Source organism: Lissotriton vulgaris, chromosome 3_1, assembly GCF_964263255.1.
Source record: "Lissotriton vulgaris chromosome 3_1, aLisVul1.2, whole genome shotgun sequence".
NCBI lineage: Eukaryota > Metazoa > Chordata > Amphibia > Caudata > Salamandridae > Lissotriton > Lissotriton vulgaris.
The window spans coordinates 1,826,993,913-1,827,021,899 of record NC_141689.1 but is presented as its reverse complement, the minus strand read 5'-3'; the positions used below and the strand labels follow the sequence as shown (position 1 = coordinate 1,827,021,899).

The 27,987-nt window shown below is 42.6% G+C and overlaps 1 protein-coding gene across 3 annotated transcripts in view; it reads right to left on the bottom strand.

Annotated features, from left to right (window-relative positions):
* Positions 1–27,987, bottom strand: part of ARHGAP10 (Rho GTPase activating protein 10) — a 1,108,509-nt gene that overhangs the window by 560,084 nt on the left and 520,438 nt on the right. For all 3 annotated transcript variants that reach the window (XM_086962271.1, XM_086962272.1, XM_086962274.1), the window contains exon 11: positions 14,009–14,090. In XM_086962271.1, coding sequence (XP_086818397.1) covers positions 14,009–14,090 — 82 coding nt within the window. The remainder of the gene's footprint in view (positions 1–14,008; positions 14,091–27,987) is intronic.

Below are 27,987 nucleotides of genomic sequence, written 5' to 3'. Positions count from 1 at the left end.
TATAACTAAGGCTCCCCGTTTTCCGTTTTTACAGATAAATACAGACAGGAAAAACTTTGTTTTTGTCTGTATTTATTTTTAAATGTGATAAAAACGGAATTGGGTGCTTTTTGAGTGATTCTAAATACACTTTGCCTTGACTGCCAGGCCATAAAGGGAGTTACAAAATAAAATAATTTTAGAAAAGAGGCTTAAACAGCAGTAGATATGCACAATGCTGATACTGAAATGTGCATATTTTCATAGAAGGGCATTGAATTATCTTTTGCGAGTGTTTAGATCACTGAAACCTGGCTGGCATTCAAGCATGACTGCATATTTATTAGTTAAATAAATGCGGAAATATACAATTTTCAGCTTTATTTTTTTCACAAACCTATAATAAATATGGATAAATACAGATAAAGTAGACAACAACTAAATATGGACAAATACAGAAATGTGAAAAAAATAAGTACCATAAAACCGGGAACCCTAATTATATCATAGAAATCGATGGATCTGCTGAGCCAACTATAGTGTGTGTGTGTGGCCATCGGATGGACAGAGGCCAATACCCACAACAGAATTGGAATTGTGGCTCATGGACAGTGATGGCCATAGCAAGCCGACATTGCGCCCCTTATGAAGAAGAGAGATGGAATACCTAATGCTCACTATTAGTTTAATGTGCTATTAATGCATTTTAGGTTGACAAAAAAATGTTGACTTACAAGAGTTAATTTCTAATGACTTATATTGAAAGGAGTACAATTCACTTTTTGCACTAGAAGTGCTATGAAACCTGCCCTTGAATTTTATTTGTAAAATTTGTAAAAGAAAAAAACATAATGGTAGGCTGCGACAAAGACTTTCTATAGTCACAATGCATTGCGCGTAAGAGAGTGCCTGCACTACCCTCTAAAAAATCCTAATCACAAGCATTTGATGTAGTGTGCAGTCTACTGTTCCCTTGCGAGACAATTGTTTAGAAATAAATATACATACATAGAAGGGCTTTAGATCAATACTCACCTGCCGATCGTCTGTATCAGTGTTATTTACACTCTCTTTCCATCCAAGACAGCATAGAAAGTGGGGCCAGAGATCACTCCACTCCAGCCATTGACTTTCTTGCCTTTGAATAACAGCATTTTTCTAAACACATGCTCACAACTGCCTGAAAATGACTGTGCTTCAATACCAAAGCTGTTGCACCAATCCTTTGGTTTTCCATGTTCTTATTTTATATTTTCCCTTTCCTTTCCTTCTCTTCTTATTTTGATTTTTTAGAGCTCCCTAGACAGTGGTAACAAACTGCTTGCTTGCAGTTAATTTCATCTGCAGTGTGCCACATCCTGCATAGCCTCTAAACCAGGCTATCATCATAGAATGGTATTGTGCATGCAATGCAGGAACATTAAAACAACAATAAACTAAGTAGAAAATAACTGCATCTTGGTGGTCATCACACATGACATGGAAACACTTCCCACACAGGCACAAAGGAAGGCAACACTTGTCCAACCATACATCCACATGGTGCAGTGTGCAACCCCCATGGACAAGCACTTCAGAGCCACATATAGGGGTAGTACGTGCTACACAAATACCTTCATGAATAACAATATAACAACAACTGCAAGACTGCTACCTGCTGACATGTTTAATTTTGTTATTGCAAACATGTCTGTCATTTTTAGAGGCAGTATGTTTCTTTTCTACTTTTATTTTAATTTATCTTGCATATGTTGCTGATTTTCACGTGTGTGTGTTTTATTGTATGTTTGTAAGTTGGTGAATGCTAGGATGAGAAAGAGTATGATGATTTACGGAGAACCTAAACTCAGTTGACTGAAGGGGCATTTTCATTAATAGGCCAGTAATAAGCAAAACCTATTGTGTCAATGCTTGTTGTTGCTCGGGGATGTGAAAGTCAACAACTTTTCAGAGGCTGACTTGGCCCCAACAGTTGATGGAGTCTCTTGCGACCCTTGACCCTGCTTGCAGGTCAGGCTACTAAACACGCCGCACAGCACCCCCGCTGTGTCAGTGCCTCTCCCTCGCTGCCGCCGTGAGTTCGCCGGTTCTCCCCTTCTTTCAGTGCCTGTTGTTTCTCATCACTGCTGCCCACTCTTTCTTCTGTCCCCCCCTGGTATTGTGGTTTACTTCGTTTTCCTTACTGTAATTTATTTTCTCCTCACTGCCTCGTTTTACTGGGTTTAATTTGTTTTCCCTACTTTAATTTATTTTCTCCTCACTGCCCCGTTTTACTGTGTGTCCCTGACCCCCCCTTTTGCCGCCAGCTCTCCCGCACTGCCCCCATTCCCGCCGCTGCTTCCCTGCGGCCCCGCCCCCTCGCTCGCCAATAGGCCGCCCCGCTCCCACCTCCCAGCCGCTCCTCCCTCCCTCCTACCCTTATATGGAGGCCGCTGTGCGGGCACGCCGAAGGCGCGCCTAAGGCAAGCCCGTCTGCGCCTCTCCGCGCCTGGACCGTGCCCAGCGCCAGAACCCCTGGCCCCCGCAAACACAACTAAAACCGACTGCGCTACGATGCCAACACCCTCCAAGCACTCATCCCCGGACAAGAACACACCTGCTACCAGGCCATCCCGAAGCGTACCCAAGGACCCTTCACCTGCCGGAACTGCAGCTTCACCAGCGCTTGGCCCTAAAAACAACCTACTGAAGGACCCAACTACCTCAGCTGCATACGCCTCAACACCCGATCCACCCGCAAAAACGCTGTCGAACTATGGGACCTCCTCGATTCTACGACCCTAGACATCGCCTTCCTGATGGAGACCTGGCTGAACCCCAACTCAGCTACCGACATCGCCATAGCCATTCCGGAAGGCTACAAGATCACCCGCATGGACCGCACCAATGGCGTAGGAGGAGGAATCGCCATTGTCCACATGAACACCATCAGAGTCTCGACCAACACCGACGACACCCTCAGCACCGCCGAACACCTGCACTTCCAGATCCACACGGACCCAAACACCACCCTCAGAGGAACCCTCATCTACAGACCCCCCGGACCCCGAACACTGTTCAGCGACTCCATCGCCGACTTCATCAGCACACACACCCTCGCCTCCACAGACTACATCCTCCTCGGAGACCTGAACTTCCACCTCGAGAACAACAACGACGACACCAATTCCACCACCCAGATCGACAACCTCGGACTGAGACAGCTTGCGACAACACCAACCCACGCCGCCGGCCACACACTGGACCCAATCTTCACCGCAAGCCCCCTTGTCTCCTTCAACCAGACCACCGTACCCCACTGGATCGACCACCACTGCACCCACTTTCATTTCAGGAAGCTCACCACGCACCAACGCACCCATCTGATGCCTCGACGCTGCTGGCGCAAGGTCACAGAAGACCAGCTAATCACCACCCTGGCCCAGTGCCCACCCGCTGACCCCTGCAACCCCGACACAGCTGCCCGCAACCTCAGAGAATGGATTACCGACTGCGCCAACACCCTCGCCCCGCTCAAGACTCCCTCCAACAGCCACACCAACAAGAAAACCACGTGGTTCACCGAAGACCTCCAGGCCTCCAAACGAACATGCCGTAAACTGGAGAAGAACTTGCTCCGCGAACGAACACGGGACAGGTACACAGCCCACAAGAACGCCACCCGCAGACACCACCAACTCATCAGAAAGGCCAAGAGGGCCTAATTTGAATACCGCCTGGAGAACAACGCACACAACAGCAAAGAGCTCTTCAACATCTTGAAGGAACTCTCCAACCCCAGCTTCAACACCAATGACATTCCGCCTTCGCAAGACCTGTGCGACACACTGGCCACCTTCTTCCACCAAAAGATCGCCGACATCCACGACAGCCTCAACGCCACTACCGCCCCAACAACCATCACGCCCACCACCTGCACCAACCGACTGCTCTCATGGACCAGCATCAACAATAGGACACCAGCGAGATCATGAACACCATCCACTCCAGATCACCGCTAGACCCATACCCTCACCACATCTTCAACAAAGCCAGCACAGCCATTGCACCCCATCTCCGGAAAGTAATCAACATCTCCTTCGAGACAGTAACATTCCCAGAAAGCTGGAAGCATGCAGAGTTCAAAGCCTTACTCAAGAAACCCAAGGCAGACCCCAAGGACCTCAAGAACTTCCGACCCATCTCACTGCTCCCTTTCCGGGCGAAGTTCACCGAGAAAATTGTCAACAAACAGCTGAACCGCTTCCTTGAGGAGAACAGCATCCTGGACCTGTCCCAGTCTGGGCTCCGCAGCAACCACAGCACCGAAACCGCCCTCCTCGCCGCCACCGATGACATCAGGACCCTGCTTGACAATGGAGAAACAGTGGCCCTCATCCTCCTGGACCTGTCAGCCGCCTTCGACACAGTCTGCCACCGCACACTACGTCTACATGACGCTGGAATCCAAGAGAAGGCCCTGGACTGGACCTCATCCTTCCTCTCCGGCAGAACTCAGAGCATCCACCCCCCCCACCCTTCCACTCCACTGCCACCAAAATCATCTGCGGCGTACCCCAGGGCTCCTCCCTCAGCCCGACGCTGTTCAACATCTACATGGCACCGCTTGCCCACATCGCCCGACAGCACAACCTCAACATAATCTCCTACGCCGACAACACCCATCTGATCATCTCCCACATCAAAGACCCTCACACCTCCAAAACCAACCTCCACGAAGGAATGAAGGCCGTCGCCGAATGAATGAGGAAGAGCCGGCTGAAGCTGAACTCTGATAAAACGGAGGTCCTCATCCTCGGCTCCACCCCCTCAGCCTGCGACGACTCCTGGTGGCCGACAGCCCTAGGAACAGCACCAACACCCACCGACCACGCACGCAACCTGGGGATGATCCTCGACTCCACCCTCTCCATGACTAAGCAGGTCAACACTGTCTCCTCATCCTGCTTCAACACCCTCCGAATGCTCCGCAGGATCTTCAAGTGGATCCCCACCGAGACGAGAGGAACGGTCAACCCAGGCCCTCGTGACCAGCAGGCTAGACTACGGAAACGCCCTCTACGCAGGAACATCGGCCAAGCTCCTAAGACGATTGCAACGCATCCAGAATGCCTCAGCACGTCTGATACTAGACATCCCCCGCCGCAGCCACATCACACCCCACCTGAGAGACCTGCACTGGCTCCCCGTCGACAAGACGATAACCTTCAAACTCCTCATCCAGGCACACAAAGCCCTCCACAAGACCAGCCCAGCAGACGGCTCAACTTCTACTCCCCCACCCGCCAGCTACGTTCCGCCAGCCACGTCCTCGCCACCATCCTCCGCATCCGAAAAGCGACCCACCTCCCCGCTGAGACCTGGAACACCCTCCCCACCAACCTACGGCAGACCTAAGACCTACCGGCCTTCAGAAGACTCCTCAAGACCTGGCTCCTCGACCACTAGCAGCACCCCCCCCCCCCCAGTGCCTTGAGACCCTCGCGGGTATGTGGTGCGCTTTATAAATGGCATGATTGATTGATTAAATGAAGAGATGTCTTGATACCAATGAAGGTCATTTAGAGAGGTCAAAGATCGGGCAGCACTTAAGAAGTGGAGCACTCAAAGAAGTAGCAGAGCCCAGCTCCTTTTCTCCAAGGATGGCCAGTATGTAGTAGATATTTTCTTCAGGTGTAATGTCACAATGATAGAATATGTTGCTTGTGCTGCTGTGATATCATTCATAGAAGTGCCAAAGAACTTTTCTAGTTTGTCATTTCTTCTTGTTTTCAGGGCTGTAATAAGAAGTGTGTGTGAGAGTTTGAGTGTGAGTCTGTGTGTGTGTGTGAGTGGGTATGTGTGTATCTAGATAGATATAGCACCGGTTTGTAGTGATGTACATGCTTAGTATACTTCTGCCAACTAGTGTTGGGCTCAGACTTTTGCAAGTTGTTTTTCTTTGGAGAAATCTCCTGATTTACAAGATGTTCTTCGACTCCTCTTAGTGTGCATTGCACATGGACACCAACTCCATGTTAGATTGTTTCCCACACTGCAGGTAATGTTTTTTCTGTGATCCGGTTCAACCAAGTCACAAGATGGTTGCCAACACTTCCTGGTTTGAAGTGTTGGTAGCCAATCAGATATCAGCACAAGATCAGAAGGGGTTATGGATCACAGCATCAATATAAATACAACTGGAAATTTCTTTAAATAACTCCACAACTACTGAATGGATGTCCAACTTGTCACCAAGACGGGGACCTACATACCCTGCCTTCAGGTAATGGGGATTTAGATCATCCAGTAGGGGATTCTTAGCAGAACACTCGCCCTTGGCAACTAGGTAAGGGAATGCATATTAGGAGTACACTATATACAGTACTTAAAAGCCAGTATATAATCATAATGATAATTACGTATTTGTATAGCGCACGACTACCCGGAGGCATCTTGGCGCTTGTACGAATAACGCTAAGGAACACAGTTGAAGCACAATGGTGGAATTGTTCATTCTTTTCACTGTCCTTATACTGCTAATCACTTTCGTCTGCTTCGGTCTATTAATAATTGCAGCACATATATTTTATACAAGAGCCACAATGGTTAAATAAATATTGAAAACGCCCTCTTGTGTATTTCTTGTATCTCTCTCTGAGTGAGTACGAGAAACTGAGCTAAAAGGTTCTAGATCTGTTACCCCGAATCCTTGGGGGTCAGGATTGTCATGTTCTGAGGGTGCCAAAAACATTCATTACCTTGAAAGGTTTAGGGGTACAGCAGCACAATTTGCGGCGACTATACAAACACTTAGTGACAATTTACAGATGTTTGACACAATTCGTTATGCAAACAATGAAATTTAACCCTATGCTGACTGCAAAAGCTGCACAACCACAATTAGCTACCCCGGGCATCAGTACACAAACACTAAATGCATTACTGGGTAAGGCTCCCACCAGGTGGAAGGAGATTCCATTCTGGATTGCACAAAAAACAAGTCCGCCGCTTGAATCTGTGTTTCCCCCATATGGGACCACAGGAAATACACAGAATATTAATGATTTGGTTGCCGATGGGGAAGGCTACCCCGTGGAAGACTGCACCACGTGGGGTACAGTCCCTGCTGCAGTATAAACCAGAACAAATGGTAAATCTGTATTAGCTGTTTTGCCTTAAGTGCTTGAACAGATCCAGAAAGATTACTGGCCAGCACCTGCCCTTTATTTAGGAATTAAACTGATGGGCAACTTTACTTCAGTATCTGCCATTATGTAAATATAAAGGGAGAGGCAGCAGCTTTGGCTATACACCAGCATCTATGGGATTTATCTCCAAAGTAACAGAAGTGCAAATGACATGAAATTATCGAAGAAATCTATGCTATGCTGGGCAGAGATAATTTGGGAGCCAGACTTGGTAAACCATAACTAGAAAGCAATTCTGAAAAGGATAACTAAGCAAGCACCCGAATCTTCCACAAAGAAGAAGTTAGACAATAAGAAAAACAAAGACAAAATTAAATGGGGGTGGATCTCCTCCACAGGAAGCCACTGAGAAACGCTATAATCTGGTTAACCATGATATTAGACCACTGGACAGGTTACTGATACACACTTGTCTTGTTCCTTTCAATAGTTATCGGATAAGCGTACGGAGAGAGGAGGACTGTCAGGGAGCAGATCAGAGGAGCACGTGAAACCGAAAAAGGACACACAATGCACATCTGACTACATCATTAAACAGGAAGACAAACCTAAAGCATCGAAACCTCAATTAAAAAAGAAAAAAGGTAGCTGGACTTAAGGTCAGACATGCCGCGGATATTGAGGACACTGCTTCTGAGCAGGGCGTGGGCAGTGACCATGCTGGACAGTCTGGCACAGGTCACAATAGTTCACCAGAACCTGATGGATTGTCTGGTGGAAGTAGTGAAGAATGAATATATCCAGGTGGAGACACTGACAAAACAGCAAATACTCATGGCATGCAAAGATGCAACTTACACAATGTTACACATAGAGAAATTAGAAAGGCTGCTGTTCACTGTTCCTGCAACATCTTCCGAGAATTGGATAATCCATGGATTCATTACTGTGTCAAAATCGACATTCTATTTCCAATAGTTCTTAGAACACCATCAAGTTGGCAGTAATGAAGCGTTAGGGGAAGGGTAGGGACATAAGTATTGGAATTACCTTTCAAATACCTGTGTCAGAATAAGGAAACTGATGTTCTTCTCAGCGGTTCCAGCTGCGGGAATGCTTTGAATGGTTTCCTAGTTTGCCAGGAGTTTCCGCTTCACGGGGCAAACCTTGCTACTTGTAAGAGTTCCCAGTAGCAATGATTCATCCGGATTTAAGATTGCTCTCGAATGGGAGTTATTTGATGTTGAACGATCAGGGTTGCTTCGGGATGAGACCAGGAGTGAAAAAGGGGTTAACCCTACAAACTCCAGGACCTGGGTCCGAATGTCAATATAGAAAACAGTGGTCCTGGTTAAGTTACAATTTATATGCAATGTTCAGTATCTAACGCATCTAAATAACACCCACCATAGATTCATTTATCATACTTAAGACAGTAGAAATAATATGTATACATTTAGACCAAGTGTATATTTTTTTATGCATTTATTTATGCATATTTCATATCGACGCAATATTACTTTTGCGAGCTTTGAGCTTATATCCAAGAACATGAATAACACATAAAGACTAAAATGCAATTATATAGTCATTACATTTCAATGTGCTCTCAGAAGAAAAGGAAGGGGAAATGTGCAAGTTGTGAGGGACCGGGTAAAGGTGGTGTGACTGGTTCAAGAACATCACGTAGAAATCAAGATGCCTTTACAATCATTATGTACATGGTTCCAAAAATGCATCTAACATAGGTTAAAATTCATTAATATCTTTATGTCCTATGTAGTGCTAGATTAGCGTGGTCTACGTTTCGACCCCCAAAGAACGCTGTACGGGTGACTGTTGCCTCATGATGGGGTCTTCATCAGGACTGAGAGTTGTGAGAGCATCATCAAGACGGTAGGAATCTTTGCCGTCTGGGAGTGGGCCTGGTGGCGCTCCGGTGAAATTTGCGGAACTGCTCCTGAAAAATATATGCAGGTTGCTCCAGGCTTACGTCCTGTTATTCTTTGTTATTGGGCGCGTTAAAACGTGCCGTCCGTGGTCCGACCTCTGGGGTTCTGGGCTGGAAATGAGCAACTCGCGGTGCAGCCGCTGGATGACAATCAAGTTGGAGGCTCGACTTCAAAGGGCCAATCATTACAGGAAGCTCGCAAAAGTAATATTGCGTCGATATGAAATATGCATAAATAAATGCATAAAAAAATATACACTTGGTCTAAATGTATACATATTATTTCTACTGTCTTAAGTATGATAAATGAATCTATGGTGGGTGTTATTTAGATGCGTTAGATACTGAACATTGCATATAAATTGTAACTTAACCAGGACCACTGTTTTCTATATCGGGATGAGACCAGGCATTGCCTACTTGTCACAGTTTCTTCTGTGGTCAGTTGCTGTACACAATGTTTCCACCTGCCTGTACAATTAGGGAGGCACCACTGTGTCCTTCGATTACATTTTCGAACGTGCATTTTGATCACCTGAGCAAATGGAAAACCTTGTTGTTTCAGAAAGATGTGGACTTAACATCTGCAAAGGTGATCTTCAAGTTGCAATGTCTTCTTCTGAAATACAGTTGCTACTCTGCACTAATTTCCCATAGCATTTTGGAGAATTGGTGCAGCACATTTTTTAACATGTCTCATAACGCGAGGGCAGCGCACATTTTAAAAAGTTTAGGCTCTGGCTGGATTAACACCTTCTTATCAATTTTAGAGTCATTTCATCATTTATTCACTCCGTGCTCGGAAGCATTTTTGAAGGTCTTTCGCTGTCCTGTTCCTGATTGCCAGGACTGTAATTTTAATTTTCCTGCTCCGTAATGGATGTCCAATTTCAAGACCAAAGCGAACCGGCACTACCACATGTGCTGTTTTGCAGTGTACGCATGGTACAATGTTTCGGCACACCCTTGCTTCAGGAATTGAATGAGCATTGCTTTTTATCTTTTTGGCTTGTATGAATTTACTGTGTGATTTTATTGTGCCCAGCCTGTATTTCGCTGTGCACTTTTGAGTGCGCCTTGGACTGCAATCGGTTAAGCCTCTGGACCCCTTAAGGGGCCATTTGTATTGCTGTCCTTTGTGTATTCAGTTGCTTCTGAAAGCATTCTACGAGCATTCCTGGTGTGCCTCTGCTCCTGGTGAAATGGATCTTGGCTCTGATCCTGCAGACTTTTCACTAGCTGTGGTTAAGCAGCTGCTGTGGGAGTTGGATGGGAACACATTTACTCCATAAACCTGCTCTGAGGTGTGCTTCTGGGATCATCGTTTGCGGCTGCTGGGAACAGAAATGTTTTGTCTACCACTCAGAACACAAACAATTGCCTATTTCTTTTGGTGGGAACATTTTGATTCAGCCCGTTTTTTACCATACTAAATTCTTTTTACATTTGTTTTTTAATAACAGTTATCTTTTTAAACAATGGATTCCTGTATTGTTTGGTTTTCAAACAGTATGATTCCCTTTTTAAATACATTTTAGATGTTAGCACCTTTCATATAGACACATGCTGTGGCATTGCTATGGATAGCTTTCTTTTTATTAGATAGCTTTTAGTCAACTTATGTCCGCGGAGTGGGTGTCACGTGGCTAAGTTAGGCCCTGGAAGAAACACTACCATTTTACATGTATGCATTTGTAAAGTTGTTTTATTTTTCCACATAATTACTTTTTGACACAGTTTTTTTGTGTGACAGTTTAGTAATAGTTTCTCTGAAAACACATTGCTTACAATACCACTTCATTAGTACACTCTCACGACACCTTAAACATTCAGTACAAGACCTGAACATACATTGTGCAAATGTTCTTGTTTGTTAATCGTCCATTAGGCGACGGCGCTATCGCAGACACAATAAACAATGTCAGCTTGGCTGAAGCCTCGACATGGAAACATGGATGCTGTTATAAATACACATGTTCTTCTGCGTTGCTATCATTGTGAGGCCATCACTCTTTTCGGCATTTCAGCATGGCTAATTCATGTTTACCCTATGCGTGGAGGGATATCCAACGTGTGACCAAGACAGTAACCTACATACCTTGCCTTCAGGTAATGGGGATTTAGATCATCCAGTAGGGGATTCTTGGCAAAACAGCCACCCTAGGCAACTGGGTTAGGAAACGGATAGTCGGAGTACCCTATACACAGTTCTTATATGCCAGCATGTGTACACTGTTTTAGCCTGATAGTGGAATCGTGAATTTTTTCCACTGTCCTTATATTGTTAATCACTTTCATGTGCTTCTATATAATAACCATTGCAGTGCATATATTTTATACAAGAATCACAATGGTTCAATAAATATTGAAAATGCCTCTGAGTATTTCTTGTATATCTCTTGAGTGAAAACGAGTGACTGAGCAATTTTTTGGAGGTCAGGTTTGTCATGTTCTGAAGTTGCCAAAACCATTTGTTACCTTGTCACTTTTAGGGGCACTTATGTTAGCACTGTGAGCTAGAAGGACTATAGGCCAACATATCCTGAGGGGGTGTATGGAATCAGTCTGGCACTATCCCAATCTTTCTGTTTTCCAAGAAATGAACAGTACTTACTGAAAAGTGGGAGAGTCTACCCTTTCCAACGATACCTCTCCCAAAGTAATCAGTGCCTGGGGGTGCTGGGAAATGCCCACCCCCAGGCACTGATGCAGTGAAAGTAAAATTAACCCATCAACTTGTTTTAATTTTATTTTACGACAATTGGTGCAGCCTACACTGATTGCCATTACAATCAAAAAAAACAATCAGGCTGCTAATGAAGCTCTTCCCAAGCACCCTGTTAAAAAAAAAAAAGTACTTCCTCTGCTGCAAAGCACTCGAAGCACCTTTATATACCTCCCCAGTGTTGGTCGTTGGCCAACACCCGCACTTTTTTTAGATCTTAAAGAGACCAGAATCTCTGGGCCCTATATGCGGTTTGTTTGGCCTATTGGCAGTGCACTTCTATACTATCTGCAATTCACTTGTCACTTTTTGATGCTTCTAGGACAGTGCTTCTTACAGTTGCTTACTCAGTGCGCTGGCCAACGAGGTTCAAATCACAGGCAGCGGAGGAAGGAGACAATCAGTCAACACTATAAGGACTTTACAAGTGTTTGGCTGATGCTTCAAAGACAGAGTTATTGGGACAGAATATCTGTGGAGAAGAGTTCCAATTTGGAGATGAACTGGACTAGAAAGAGGCCCAAGATGGGAAATCAAATTTGTGGTATCTACTATGTTGAATCGGTCATTATTTCGCGAGGCAAAACAGCTCAAAGTATATAGGACATGGTGGTCATAGCTAAAAAAACTAGTGACCGAATACTATGCAATGTTAATGGTTGTAAGGATAAAATTGAAATAGGGTTTTTTTCAAACATGTGGCGTATCATTCCAGATAGCAGGAGACACTTTTACAGTTATGTGTACAGGAATTATAGCATTATTTAGGAAAGCAGTTCTTGTGAATAATCAAGCTGACCAAAAGGGATTCAGGAAGTAGACACCTAACTGGATATTGTCTTATGAACACAAGTGCTATGTTGAAAGCTTGTATTTATGGCAACCTGAAATGAATTAAGAATGACAATCAAGTATGAAGGTTGAAAAGGGGACACTTTTATAAAACAGAAAATAGGTCACTGTATATCTGTAAAGCTACCTGCTACACAGGTTTTAGAGGAAGTGAGTATTTGATGCATAGACACAGAGTCAAAGTAACACAAAGGCTTAAAGATAGCACACCACACATTTTTTTATATTTTACAGGACTGAAGGAATGAGACAGAACATTTGACTTGTTACTAACTGAATTGTTAATTTATCATCAGTTAAACTGTTAGGATAAAAAAAGTATTTTAGAACTGTTATTTTAGCAATCAATTCTTGTAATGTATTTATCTATAGTAAATGGAACTGTCATCCATACGTTACGGATTGTATTATTTATTTCTCATGTTATTTCTATTATAATATAGTTGTATAGAGGCTGGTAGATTGTTGTGCATTCAGGCAATTCCAAGCAACTTGTGCTGTTGCCAATGCTTAATTTGTAAAGTAAAGAATGTCTGTCAGTTCCCAAAGCTCTGCTCAGAAACCCATGGCCAGCGTTATTCAAGGTCAACAGACCAAATACCAAGGCTGCATAGTCTTGAATTCACCCCAGGCCTCTTTAATCCACTACCAGATGCCACCTTCATCTTTATTTCACTCTTGCCGGTCCTCGCTTTCTCCCTTTTGGACAGTTTTTCCAGCTTTATCTTCCCCCTTTTTTCTGTGTGTGTGTTTTTCTCTCTCTTGCTCGCGGTTAATATCAGGTGCGGAGAAATAAGTGTTGCTTCCAAAAAATAAGTGTTGGTGGTCCCCACCAGCAACCACCAGCTCAAAGTAAGCACTAGTTTTTGCCATCAGGTCTGTTAGAGGAGGAATTGAGGAACAAAAAAAGTTTACAGAATTTGGATTAGACTGTGAATTTACATGAAGTTATGTAATGCATGGCAACTATCACGGACTAAAGTTCTCCAGATGTGTAAAAGCTCAAGTACACTTCGCGCAAGACCAGCTGCGAGAGTGAAACTCCAACTCTTGTTAATTTATACCCACAGTGCCAAATATACAATAAAAGAAAGACCAAAACTGTGAACCTATCATGGACTTCATTATGTAACCCTGTAGCTAATGTGAAATGGATATCCCAGAGTGAAGTGTAGCAGCCACCTAGCATAATCTTCACTATGTAACATTCACTTTATAATAGTTACTCTTCAGTCATTTGTTTTCTGCTGGTCTTGGAAATAACTTAGGCTGACATTTTCAATTAAGAACTTCGTATAAATGTTTTAATAGTCATAAACCTTTAAAAGCCCACATCGCAGACACTGGTATGTAAATAAATTGAGAGCTTACAGCTTCTTTCCCATCCAAAGCTTCCATCCATTGTTTCCTGTCCTCCTCCGAAAAGGCTTGCATAGTAACAAGAATCCCCGGTCTGCGAAATATGAGAAACAAATCTTTATTAATTTATCTGACAATCATCTTTTTTCAGCTGCTAGCACGACTCTGGTAGATAAAATAAAATGCATCTTCATATATAAAATCTTAACCATACACTTTTGTTTAGGTCTTTTATACATTTATCATCAAACCACAATTGAGATCAATGTGTGTTTGTATAATCTTGTAAACTATCTCTGCTTCCTAAGAGTCAGGTTATTTCTGATTTGCACCTACTCCACTGCATATTAGAACAAATATGACTATTTGCTCCCACACAAAAAATGGTGAAACTTTTTTAAAACAAGATTGCTGACAAATATCTAATATGCAAATACGTGTCTTTAAAACATTCTGCAAGGCAACCGAAAAGCATGGAATCTGACACACATAATGAGGGCACTTAAACCCTCAAATGCTAAAAGGCAAGATAATTGTTGAAAAAATTAAATAAAGAACTTCACAGCTGCTTCACAGCTGCTCCACTAACAAAAGAACCGGGTAAACTACATTTATTGAAACATTACCTTTACAGGTTAACAGAAATGCCTCAGCCATGGATTTGCGAATTAGGTATTGTTAGGGGTGTAAAGGAGAGTAGGGAAAATAATCACAGATAGTGATATATACTGAAAAAGTTATGCAATGAGTGCAGTAAGTTCTCTTACTGATAACACTTGTTGAGAAAGTGAATTTAAAACATTGACCTATGTTTTTAATAGCTAGAATCCTCAATAACATCAAAAGGATCAGCTCATCTTACTGTGGACTAAAAGCAGATGAAGTAAGTGGCTAAACGTTTATTGTCGAGTACCTGGAGTTCATCTATGGAGGGAATTAGTTTCAAGGCGAAAGGGAGCGGAATTTAAAGCAAAAGGCAAGGAAGTCTTGAATGGCATGTTTTAACAGCAACTGCCATGAGGGTGTGTTGTATCCTTGTGGCAATACATTTCTTGGAATTAAAGATATGAGAGTAATGCTGACTTTTAAATGGTCATATGATTATTTGAATTCATAAGTAATACATAAATACTAATTTTGTTAACTATTTTTACATTCCTAATAAGTGTCTTAGGTTATGCACTAATGTAAACTACTTCTAGATGTTTGATTAAACGAATTACAAAACATGTATTCCTCTCCACGTGGATACTGAACACTTTCCTAAATTTCTCCAATCAAATCAAAGTTCAATAATACTTTTTCCCTCTGTGAGGAAAAAACTTCTAGCCCCACTTCATGACAGCAAATTCTTCACTCCTTTCTGTAGAAGAAGATAGGCTTAACAAAAGTGGGATATACGTAGGATCAGACCCAATTGAAGTAATAGTCACTTTATGTGTTGATGCATGAACTGGGCTAATAAACAGTCATTCATCTTTTGTTTTAGCAAGCCATCCTTACAGGGACAGATATGCCCAAATACACCTCCCGTGGATTGCTTTGCCCTAGGTTTCAAGCTGCACCTCTCTAACGAATCTCAAAGAAGCCAAAACATGTCTGAGGTTATTTGGCACCGATTGTAGTATGGGCATGACATTGCAGTTCAGGCAGGACCGTCCCTTTTAAGGCAGATTTCAGATTCCTGGTGGATAAGCCAGAAGCTTTTCAAGAGATATAAAATTAAAGTAGCATTCATACACTGAACGGATGAGCTTAAGAGGAGTAAAAACTGCTAAGCTGTAATGATGAGATACACCCTGATAATAGAAAAAAAGCTTGGAAACCGCAGTAGCACCAAACATAAGCATTGCTACAATTACCTAAGTACTGGTACCTTGAAACTAGGCAGTCCTTCTAGTAAATTGACTGAGAATCATGAAATACCAGGAAATGGAAGTAGGGATTTCTACCATGATGAATATAGCAACTGCACAAGATGCAGTAGGAACAGGAAAGGAAAACTTCCATGTACAAATAAGTAGGTGTGACTATAAATTACAAAAGGAAGCAGAATAAGTACAATGTTGATACTACGAAGGGCACATGCAGTTAATTTAAGAGATTATGCATGCATTATATGAACGTACAAGTCCAGGCTCAAGGAAAAAGTTTGTTCCTGTGATGTAATAATGTAGGCACGAAGGTGACTAAGTTGGCAGAAGTAACCCACAGTGAAGTGTGATGGTGATCAACCAATCATCTCAAGCAGTTGGAGGGTCTAAACAAGGCGGCCTTGGAAAAATCCCCATCCCATACACCTTTACTAAAATGGATCTGCACTTCTTTGATCTAAAAGAATGTTTTATTAGCACAATCAGTGATTGAAAAATGCATCTCTGCTTGTGCTTCAACTTGTGCTGAACCTAAGTAGAACTCTTGTAATTGTATTTATATAGTACTTACTGTCCCTGACAAGGCATCGAAGCACTTTTCGGCAAGCAGCATGCTACTCTGGAACCCAAAAAGCATTAGAGGTGGATTAGTATAGGGAAATGTGTTAATTTGAGCGGTGGACATACAAGTCTCTTAGTTGGATTAAATAGGATAATAGAGGGAGGAGTGATGAGTCTACAAAGTGTTAATTGGCAGAGAATAGTAGTAAGAGGAGGCTTGACATGAGTAAAAAGAGGGATGGAGGAGAGTCTCTAGAAAGGAATTAGGGAAATCATCGTGGTAAAATGAGGCTTGGGATGAGTCAAAGAAGGAATACATGAGGGAAGAATTTAGAAAGGCTTGCTTGGGAGATCATAGTAGTAAAATGAGGTTTTTGGTGAGCTAATGAGGGGGGAGAGACTAGAAATGTTTATTTTGGAGATCATAGTAATACATATGTAGAAACATTACTACATAGAAAGGGTATACATATATAAGCAATATAATATATTGAGTTTTAAAGTTGTATTGTACAAACTCAGACTTTCAAGTGTTGTTGTACTTGAAGGTAATTTATTGTTATTTTGTATAACTTATTTTTAGAATACCTAGATATTGTGATAGATGAATGAAACATGGACCCATACGCATCTAATCAAATAACAAACGAAACCTATGCATTGACTATAAACAGGCAAACACCCTTTACAACGATGAGCGCACATCGCGGTTGCATTACAATGCACATTTTACATCGCGGAAACGTTTACATAGAATGTCTCCACAACGAATCCTGTTACATCGCAGGGTCTTCCACATCGCGTGCTATTACAACGCGTTTACCTGACATGAATACGATGTTGAGATGCTCTGCGCAGTTGCGCAGTGACATTGTGGTGACATACAATAACGCATTTACCTGACATGACTACGATGTTGAGATGCTGTGCACAGTTGCGCAGTGACATTGTGGTGACATACAACTATGACGTGTGGTGACGTACACGTGAACGCACGATGTGATGGGATGACATTATTGCATGTGTGGTGACGTAGTCAGTACCCTTTAAATCAATACGATGAATTCGATGACATGAGCTTTATGTGCTTGAGATGCTGTGTGGGCCTGTTGTGATGGGATGACATTAATGCCTGTGTGGTGACGTAATCAGTACCTTTTAAATCAATATGATGAATACGATAACATTGTGGTGACATACAACTTTGACGTGTGGTGACATACATCTGATCGCACGATGTGATGGGATGACATTAATGCCTGTATTGTGATGTAATCAGTACCCTTTAAATCAATTCGATGAATACGATGACATGCGCTTTATTTGCTTGAGATGATGTGTGGGCCTGATGTGATGGGATGACATTAATGCCTGTGTGGTGACGTAATCAGTACTCTTTAAATCAATACGATGAATATGATGACATGAGCTTTATGTGCTTCACAGGTGTGAACTGGTGTGACATACAACTATGACGTATGGTGACGTACACACAGGTGTGACAATTTGGTGTTCTACTTTAACGCTACAACTATGACGTGTGGTGATGTAATTGATGCAATGGGATTACATTGGTGACGATGTGTAGATCGCACGATGTGATAGAATAAATCAATATGTGCGCAGACATGAGCTTGCAGTGCTTTGTGTGCTTGAGATGCTGTGCGCAGACATGAGCTTGCGGTGCCCTCATGTGGACAGGTGTGACATTGTGGTGCTCTACTTTAACGCTCATCCGCCCACACAGCACATGTGGAAAGGACTGTATCAGTCCTCTTTTACCCCTGAATAATGCAACTGCGATGTATAATCATCGTTGTAAAGAGTGCAAAGAGTGTTCTGCCTGGGATGAAAAGCTGGCCTTCCAAGCCGTCTCTAATCCTGTGTGGACGGTTAAAGCCAGTCAAGGTTTAAATCGCAGTTGGTGTAGGGTTCAGTCAGGGTTATCACACTTGCAAGGCAGATGTGGATGGCTAGCTAGGTTTGTGAGTTCTTGTAACGACATTTCCAATATCCTAATATACATAAATATATTTATAGTACAATCACAGGCTAAATACTAAATAGGTACACAAGAAAAAGACAATAAAGTGGTAATGCACGGACAACAGTGTGATAAACGAGGACCCTTTGGATATAAACACTATAGACATGCTCACGCTCACTAAAGGATTGTGACTCCACTGAAACACGAGAAACACCAAACAACTGCAGTTACTGTGACTGTTCGGATGGTTCATCCAATGCCTGCAAATTAGTAACGTTCACATCGGTGCAAGTTCGCGACGAGGCCCTTACTGCACAAGGGGGAAAGCCAGAGCTACAAAAAAAACATGGTTTCTTTAAAAGTTAGGAGACTCTGCAGTTTGCGATCATAATGTCCACAAACAAGGAATATTAACAATTAATATGAAGTTTTCTGCAGTTCAGGAAGTGGGGGCCGGGGGTTAGAGGCGGGATCACACATTTTGGAAAAAAAATCTGAAACTGTGGTAGGACTGCACGTATACGTTGTAATGGCGTGCGTATTTGCAGTGTGCAATGTATTCAACTTGGCATAGGAAACAACGCATTGGCGTTAAAACGCCGGTGTGATGGTCTTTGCAATGTTTTTGGCACGTGGTAAAAGCACGCGTTGGAATCATTTGCGATGTGCGCTCATACATCCCAATAAACAGGATATATATATATATATATATATATTTATATTTACAACAGGTTTTCCCCGGTCCCGGGGAGAAGTGGAGTCGCTGAAAAGACGGCTCTGACACGCTTATCTCAGTGAGAATTCAAGATTTATTTTCATCAATCCATGTAGGGGATTCAAACAACAAAAAGCAACCAACGCGTTTCGACAGCATCCGCTGTCTTGATCACGGTCAGTTTGGTTTGTGAGGCTCACAGTTTTATGAAACAAGCAAAACATTGAAGTTACACCCCCTCGGTCTCTAGAGCCCGCCCCTTGGTTCCGGGTGTTCTGGGACTGGTAGTTTGGGAATTACCTGCCTTGCACTGGTATAGTTATTTTAAGCATTTTCATCAGCGAGCGCCTGGGGATGCATTACCTTTCTTCATTTTTGTATGGCATGCTGTCCACATTTGTTCATTTTGACATTTTGGTTAAATTAACAATTTCATCGTAAATACCATTTCATTATGGGAAAGCCATAGAGAACCCATTGGTATTGGAATCCCGCCCTCCAGTGGGCTATGACGGATATACCGTGTGGTGCTTGATGGGACTGGTAGTCCCCAAGGGCTTACATTGTAGCTGAGTTAATCATAAACACTGTACTGTATCCTTGGGATTTATACAGCGTTAGCGAGTCATAGCATTTCCTGTTAGTCACATTAATCAAGCAACAATACAGTGTATAAGCAGTGCACCTTTGTCCCTATACTCGGGTTCCAATTCACTAATTCCCATTCTATTGCAAAAAATACTGCCCTCTGGTGGGCAAGTTAGTGTACAGTGGAACAGCAGCCAGTTTCACACATGAGCTTTAAATCAAGTGACAATAATGGGTGAGGTAGTGAAAAATTAAATAGGGGAGAAATCAAGTTAAAATTGTTCATGGTCGGCGGGAGATAACAGGAAGGTTCAAAAGTTCAATTTGGTTAAAGGTGTATATATAGTTCCTCCGACTGATTGAGCCCGAAGGGTGTCATAGTCCTGAATGCGGAAAATGCAAAGCTTGCGCGTATAGCAAGAGAGTCTTAGGCTACGAAATACCTGGTCTAAAAAATCATAGATCCATCAATTCCGTCATCACAGGCCAAACACCATATGTGGTTTACTGCTTAATGTGCCCCTGTAAGTAAAGGTATATAGGGAGTACCATCAAGAGTGTAAAATTAAGAGTCCTGGAGCACATGCGTGCCATAGCAAATAAAGATATGACATCACCTGTAGCTAAACATTTTGCCATCAAACATTGTAGCAACAGGGATGATTTGCAATACTTCGGGATCGATCAAGTCCCTGAGCATGAGAGGGGTGGTAATAGACTCACTAAACTCAGACGCCTCGAATCCCGATACATAATCGACCTGCAAACTAAAATTCCAACAGGCCTTAACAGTGGGGAAGAATTGGCCATTCACCTAGGAAAATAAGCTTAAAAATACATTTGCACATTCCAAGATGGCGCTCAAAATAATACCAATGAGTAGTCCTACCTCACTTTCTGTATGAGAACGCATGCTGCACTTTAAAATGAGCTTCGGTGCAACACTCGTGTTGACACATTGATAAAGGGCTTGACCCGATATATATATATATATATATATATTATAAGTAATATGCATATTTCTTAAGAAGACTAAAGAATATACTTTTTAAAAACATAGTTATTAGTCATATTTGTACAAAGAAATACACATATCTAGATACATACATATAAGGCAAATTATAGATGTTTACAAACATAGGGGTATGCTGTACATTAAGTTTTAGTATGGTGGTTATGTAGGAAAGAGCCAACTCTTGAGTAGTGTTCTACAGGAAAGATAGTTGTACATGGATCTGATGTTTGGGGGTTAATTACATCCATAGTTTGGCTGCTTGAACAGAAAAAGATGTCACCACCATTGGTTTTTTTTCTTGCTTGGTTGGGTTTTGAGGGTAGGTGCCAATCTTGAGTGGAGGTTCCTTTGTTGAATATTATTGGTGATGTTATTCCTAATGAAAAGTGGTTTTGTTCCATGTATTATTTCGTGGGTAGAAAAAGCAGCTTGAAAGTGGATCCTCTGGCAACCGATAACGAATGGAGGGCCCTCAAGGCAGGTGAACTGTGGGTTGAGGCTATACATGTACGGGTACTCTGGCAGCAGAGTTCTGAGTTCGCTGCAGTCTTTTCACAGTTGATAAAGATTAACTATTGTAGAGGTCATTTGCGTAATCAAGTTCAGACAGCACAAGAGAAATAGTAGCTTGAACCCTATGTGGAAATCCCAGGCGGGGGAAGATGCGTTAAAGAGTCTTCATGGTAAAGAAGCTGGATCCTTGTAATTTGTCCACTTGGGCATTCATTGATAAGTTAGAGTCCATGGTAAAATCAAGGTTTCTTACTTCCTTAAATAATTTAGGGGCTGGCCCCAGATTGTCAGGCCTGGAGCAGTGTGGATCATAATTTTCCAATTGCCACATTTGAGTATTTCAGTTTTGGAAGCATTCAATTTGAGATGGCTCCATATCATCCACTGATTAATGGCTCTGAGGCGACAGAAGATTTGTGAGTTCTAAAGTCTTTGGGGATTTCCAGTTTAAGGAGCATCTGTGTATCATCTGCATAGTTAAAGCATGTGAGATGAAATTAATTGACATTGCATATAGATGTTGAGAAAGCATGTGTGACATGATCGAGCCTTGGGGGACCACTGCTTTTGTGAAGTACGATTTGGATGAAAAAGATGAAGGATGATATTTATTTTGATTTAAAGGTAGGATGTGATGCAAACAATAACGAGACAGCAGTGATTCAAGGGACCCTAGGCGCTTGTAAGCAGGTATGCATGTATACAGTAATGAGATAGCAATGACTCAAGCTACCCAGGGGCGTGTAAACTGTTGTGCATGTTTTCATTAATGAGATATCAGTGATTCTAGGGCCCCCAGGTGCTTGTAAGCAGGTGTGCATGTATACGGTAATGAGACAGCACTGATTCAAGTTGACCCATGGGCTTATAAGCTGGTCTGTATGTATATGTTAATGAGATAGCAGTGATTCAAGGGGCTCCAGATCTGCATGTATACAGTAAAGGGATAGCATGGATTCTAGGGGCCTGGTGGCTTATAAGCATATCTGTAAGTATACAGTATTGAGCTAGCAGTGGTTCAAGGAGCCCAGGGGCCTGTAAGCTGGTCTGCATGTTTACATTAATGAGATAGCAGTGATTCTAGGGGCCCATGTCCCTGTAAGCAGGTCTTAAAGTAAACAGTTATAGGATAGCAGTGATTCAAGAGGTCCCATGGGGTTGCAAACTGGTCTGTAAGTATATATCAATGAGATAGCAGTGAGTCAAGGGGCCCCAGGTCTGCATGTATACAGTAATGAGACAGCAGTGATTCTAGGGGCCCAGGGGCTGGCAAGCAGGTCTGTATGTATACGGTCATGAAATAGCAGTGATTCAAATGGCCCCAGGGGTTTGTAAACAGATCTGCATGTATACTGTAATGAGATCACAGTGATACTAGATCGCTTTTTCCAGAGTGGAGATTTTGGTTCTTACATCACACTTTAAGTGCAAGTTAGAAGACACATAGGGCCATGGACACTTAAACTTAAAAATGTTACTAAGAATTTCCATAATGCTTTTGGTGTACGCATCAGCACAAATAAAAACAAATAATTGAAAAAAGTAAAAAGAAACTGCCCTTAAACAAACAGATAAAAGTACAGTGGCTAACCTAATTTTACATGAAAACTGTGAAAACATAATAGAAACTGTTTGAAAAAATTATTAAAAATATAGGATACTAGAAAACATAATCCCATACAAGAATGATTCTCCAGTACAGGTATGATAGCTGGTACATTAAACTAGAGGGAAACAATTTAACTTGCCACCAATGGCCTCTGACGTTACCCAATTTAATCACCATAAATATAAGAAACTGGAAAATGAAACTGCATCATAAGCACTTGAATGTAATGGTATTGGGAACTGTATTATGAATGTATATAGTGCTTACTACTCCTGACTATTCCTTTATGTACTTTGCAGATGCGTAACATACAACTCCTTGGAGACCGGAGTAAATTTCTAGTGCTAGTTGTATTTCAGTTAGTCTCATATTAACCCCTTGCATGCTTCGGTTGGCCAACGGCCGTCACGGGCACTACAGCGGCGCCTACTCCGCTTAACCGCCGCACTATGGCGGCAAAGTGGCTAAACCACTCTATTAGAGTTGATAGACTGATTAGTTGCATGTCGTTTATGATTTAGAGAAAGTTGGGTTTTATGGAGGCAGATGTTTAAGTTCTGGATAATTTTGCATTATTGACTATTTGCTTGTTAGTTGGCATGAGCTATTTAGTGTTGTGGTGTAGGTGAAGATGTTTTTGGACATACTTATTAAAGGTAAGTGTTTGAAACTAGGAAGGATATTTTGGTAAGGTTTAGCCACACAAGTTAAGAGTTGCAGTGTTTTAAAATGTAAGAGATATGTATAGATGTATGTTCAGGTAACTAAGTGTAAAAATAAGCCTGTCATGTAATTCATAAGCATTTTGGGAATGGTTTAAGTATCATGCAATGAGTAGAAGTGTTAGAATTTCTTTAAGTTATTTCATATTTAACTAAGAGTGTTGCACAATTCCGATTTATTCGTTTATCCAGAGTTGTCGAGTTTCTATGGTGCTGTTCATACTATCGATACCCAGATGAAATTAGACTTAGGCCATCATTCTATTTATTTCCTACTTCAACCTGGAAATCCATCTTTGTTGATACTGTGTAAGCTATACTGTTTTTGGTCATCATAGTTTCCAGTAAGGGTGGGAGTATAACATTGTTCTAGTTTCTTGGGATTAGCGTTTGACTAGGTCCTCTTTCTGGTTGCTCATGATCTTACTCTGAGATTTAGGTGCCCAGGGGCCATGATTTCAGTATCTTTCTAAACCCCCATGTGATTGTCGAGGCGCGCTGATGTCATTGGAGGTTCCCCTTTGTTCTCCATCGCGCAGGAAACCATTTGCTTCCAGCGCGTCAGGGAACAAACAGGAAAGTTTTGGGGCTGGCGAGGGGGGGATTTAAACAAAAGAGGCATCAGGGGAAAGGAGAGGGTTTTCCTTTCCCTCAATGCCTCTATTGTGCATTCCTGCTACATGATCGGGCGATCGTGCAGCAGAATGCCCACTAGCGCCAGGGATTTTTTTTGTTTTTGAATTGTCAAGTGTTTTTTGTTGTTTGGGGGAGTAGCTCCTTAGGCAAGGGTCGCTCCTCCTATGGGCACATTAGTTTTGGATGTGTCTGCCCCCTGGGGGGCAGAATTTCAATACATTTTATTTAAAACGGCCATCTAGACCACCAGGGTACATTTAGTGGGGAGTGGCCCATTGGAGAAGGGTCACTCCCCTTTGGGGCCATGTTTTTTTGTTTTTTATAGTCAGTTTTGTTTGGGGGCGCGGCCCCTTAACCAAGAGTTGCTCCCCTTATGGGCACATACATTTTGGATTAGTCTGCCCCCCTGGGGGGACAGAATTTCACAAACTGTTAGTGAAAAACGGCCCATTAGACCACCAGGGTGCATTTAGTGGGGAGTGGCCCCTTGGGCAAGAGTCACTCCCCTTTGGGGTCAATATGTATGGATGTCTCTGGCCCCCCGGGCCAGATCGCGTGTTTTAAAAAAAAAATTAGGCCCACTAGACCACCAGGGATTTGTTTGTGGGGAGTGGCCCCTTGGGCAGGGGTCGCTTCCCTTTGGGGAGCATTAATTTCGCCGTTTCTGTCCCCCTGGGTGGGCAGATCAGCTGATTTTGTTTTGTATGGCCACTAGGCCACAAGAGATTTATTTGTGGGGAGTGGTCCCTTGGTCAATGGTCGCTCTCATTTGGGGGCAATGTTTATGGCTGTGTCTGGTGGGCAGATCACACCATGTTTTTTTTAAAGTGGGCCCAGTAGACCACCCGGGATTTGTTTGTGGGGAGAGGCCCCTTGGGCAAGGGTTGCTCCCCTTTGGGGAGCATTCATTTGCCCGTTTCGTCCACCCTGAGGGGCAGATCGGCTGATTTGTTTTTTTTGTAGGCCCACTAGGATACCAGGGTTTTTTTTATGTTGGGGAGCGGCCCCTTGGACATGGGTCACTCCCCTTTATGGGAGGATGATTGTGGCCATTTCTGACCTCTTTGGGTGGCATAATAGCAGTATGTTTTTAGGCCCATCTGCCCCAAAGGGGGCAGAAGCCACTAGACACCAGGGTTTTTAAAATGTTTGTGTTGGGGAGTGGCGGCAAGGATTGCTCCCCTTTTACGGGGGTGAATATTTAATTTATACTCTTAGGTCCACCCACCCCTTAGCTTGGCTGGTGGATTGTGTGTGGACTGGTGCATTATTTGCATATGTGATTGTAATGTTTTTTCTCCTTTTTATTCTAGTCTAAAGCTTTTGATTCCTGGTTGCGGTTTTGACAGTGGTTGTTCTGCAGTTTTGCGTAGTTGCATTTTTTTGGTAAGAAACATTTTTTTGTTGTATTTACTCCAAATGAGTAATATTGTAATGTATGAATGATTTTTTTTGTAAGTGGTGTTATAATGGCAGCATATTTGGTTAGTGTTTTGAGCATGAAATTCTTTGTGATGCGTTTTGCATGGTCTTATGGGTAATTTTCTTTTCTCTTTCTTTTTAAGAGGGATATTGTTGATCCATACTGTGTCTGTGCAGAGTAGGTGGTGGTGAGTTTAGCTGCCTCTGGCAAGTGAGTGGTATCGTTTTGGAGTATATATGTGTTTTTGATAAAGGTGCTTTTTGTTAATTACTTATTTTACAGAGTGTTTGTTGTTGTTGACTTGTTTGACAAGTTACCTTCATTAGTAAGCATTATGACTAGCCGTAGAATGACTGCTCAGCAGGTAGTTGGTATGCTTCTTGAATCTTCCTCTGAGCAGGATTATGAGACTGACAGTGCGTCGGAGGGAGAGGAGGGAAGGGAAGATTCTGGCAGTGAGTTTTCTCTCCACATGGAATCATCGGATGATGAAGGTTCTCTCAGTGCAGATGAAGCTACTCTTGGTGTGGATAAAGCAACTCTCAGTGTGGATGAAGCAACTCTCAGGGCGGATGAAGTGCCTGATTTAGAGGAGGATACTGCTGTGCCGATGGTGCAAGAGGCCTCTGGATTGCAGCCTGAGGCTGCTAGGCTTCCTACTGGAAGTGCTGGACTCTGGGTTGATCCAAACATGGTGCAGCTGTTGTTCCCTGCCTTTAGCGGTGATACAGGGTGTAGAGTGGATTGTGATTTATTTTTTGCCTACACAGTTTTTTCAGTTGTTTATGGATGATGTATTTTTGGGTGAGATTGTTGAGCAGACTAATTAAGAAGTTTTGGGTTTGACTTTATTGATGGGTTTGATAAGGAAGCCGTCCCTGGCTTCATATTGGTCTACCAGTCCCTTGATGGCAAAGGCCATATTTCCTGCAGTTATGACTCGTGATGCTTATTTACTTTTGCTACTTATGCTGCATTTTGTTGATAATTCTTTGGCGTTGCCACGTATTCACCCTGACTGTGACCGTCTTTTTTAAGATTCGGCCTGTTCTTGATCACTTTGTAGATCGATTTTTAGAGATCTATACTCCAGGGAAAGGAATATCTATTGATGAGTCTTTGGTCTTGTTCAAGGGCCATTTGGTATTTAGGCAGTACATCCCTAGCAAGAGGGCACACTATGGAATTAAGCTGTATATGTTGTCTGAGAGTAAGACAGGATATGTTTTTAATTTCCGTGTGTACACTGGTAGGGAAAACACTATTGGCCCCCTGGTTGTCCATCTACTTTTGGAGTTTCAGAGAAAATTATGTGGGATCTTGCTAGAAGACTGTTTAACAGAGGCCACCATTTGTACCATGATAACTTCTACACTGCTGTGCAATTGTTTAAGGAATTGTTTAAAGTGGACACTTTTGCATGTGGCACAATCCGCTCTAACCATAAAGGTTATCCAAAAGAGCTTGTTTGCAAAAAACTTCAGAATGGACATTGCAGTTCTTTGCGTAGTGATGAACTACCAGCTGTGAAATTTGTGGACAGGAGGGATGTGTACGTGCTGACTACCATCCATGATGAGAGTACTTCAACTGTGCGTCTTTAGGGTCAGATTGCTGAAGTGCGAAAACCTGTGTGCATTTTAGACTACAATAAGCACATGGGTGGTGTTGACAGGGCAGATCAGAGGTTGGAACCTTACACTGCTATTCGTAAGGCTTACGTATGGTATAAGAAGTTGGCCATCCATCTCTTCAACTTAGCAATTTTCAATGCTTTTGTTGTATGAGGTGTTCTCCTGCATCAAAGTTGACATTTGTTCAGTTTCAGCACTCTATGATAGGCAGCCTTGTTGTTGTGGAACAGGCAAGTGTTCCTAGAGTTGAAGTGGTGGAGGATGTTGCTCGATTGAAAGATCGCCACTTACCTGATTACATTCCTCCCACATCTTCAAAAGACTTTCCCACTAGGATATGTAGAGTCTGTTGGCGAAGAGGTTTGTGGAAGGAGACTCGTCTTTTCTGTCCCGAGGGTCCTTCTAACCCTGGGCTCTGTATGCCTGCTTGTTTTAGAGCATACCACAGGCAAAAGAGTTTTTGGGAGCATCCGTGAGTGGTAAAGTGAACTGCCTGGTCTGTATTGTTTCAAAAAAATTATTCTGTTTCAAGGTTGGCATTAGTGCAATGTATTTAGTTTCAGATTTTGTGTTGGTAGATGTGTATAATATTTTATACTTTTAGAAATATTGTCACAAGATTCATGACATTTGTTAACACCTCTCCACTCATACCTAAATATCAGGTTGGGTGTTTAAGCGAGCCAAAAGCTTGCATTATAAATTAATGAAGAT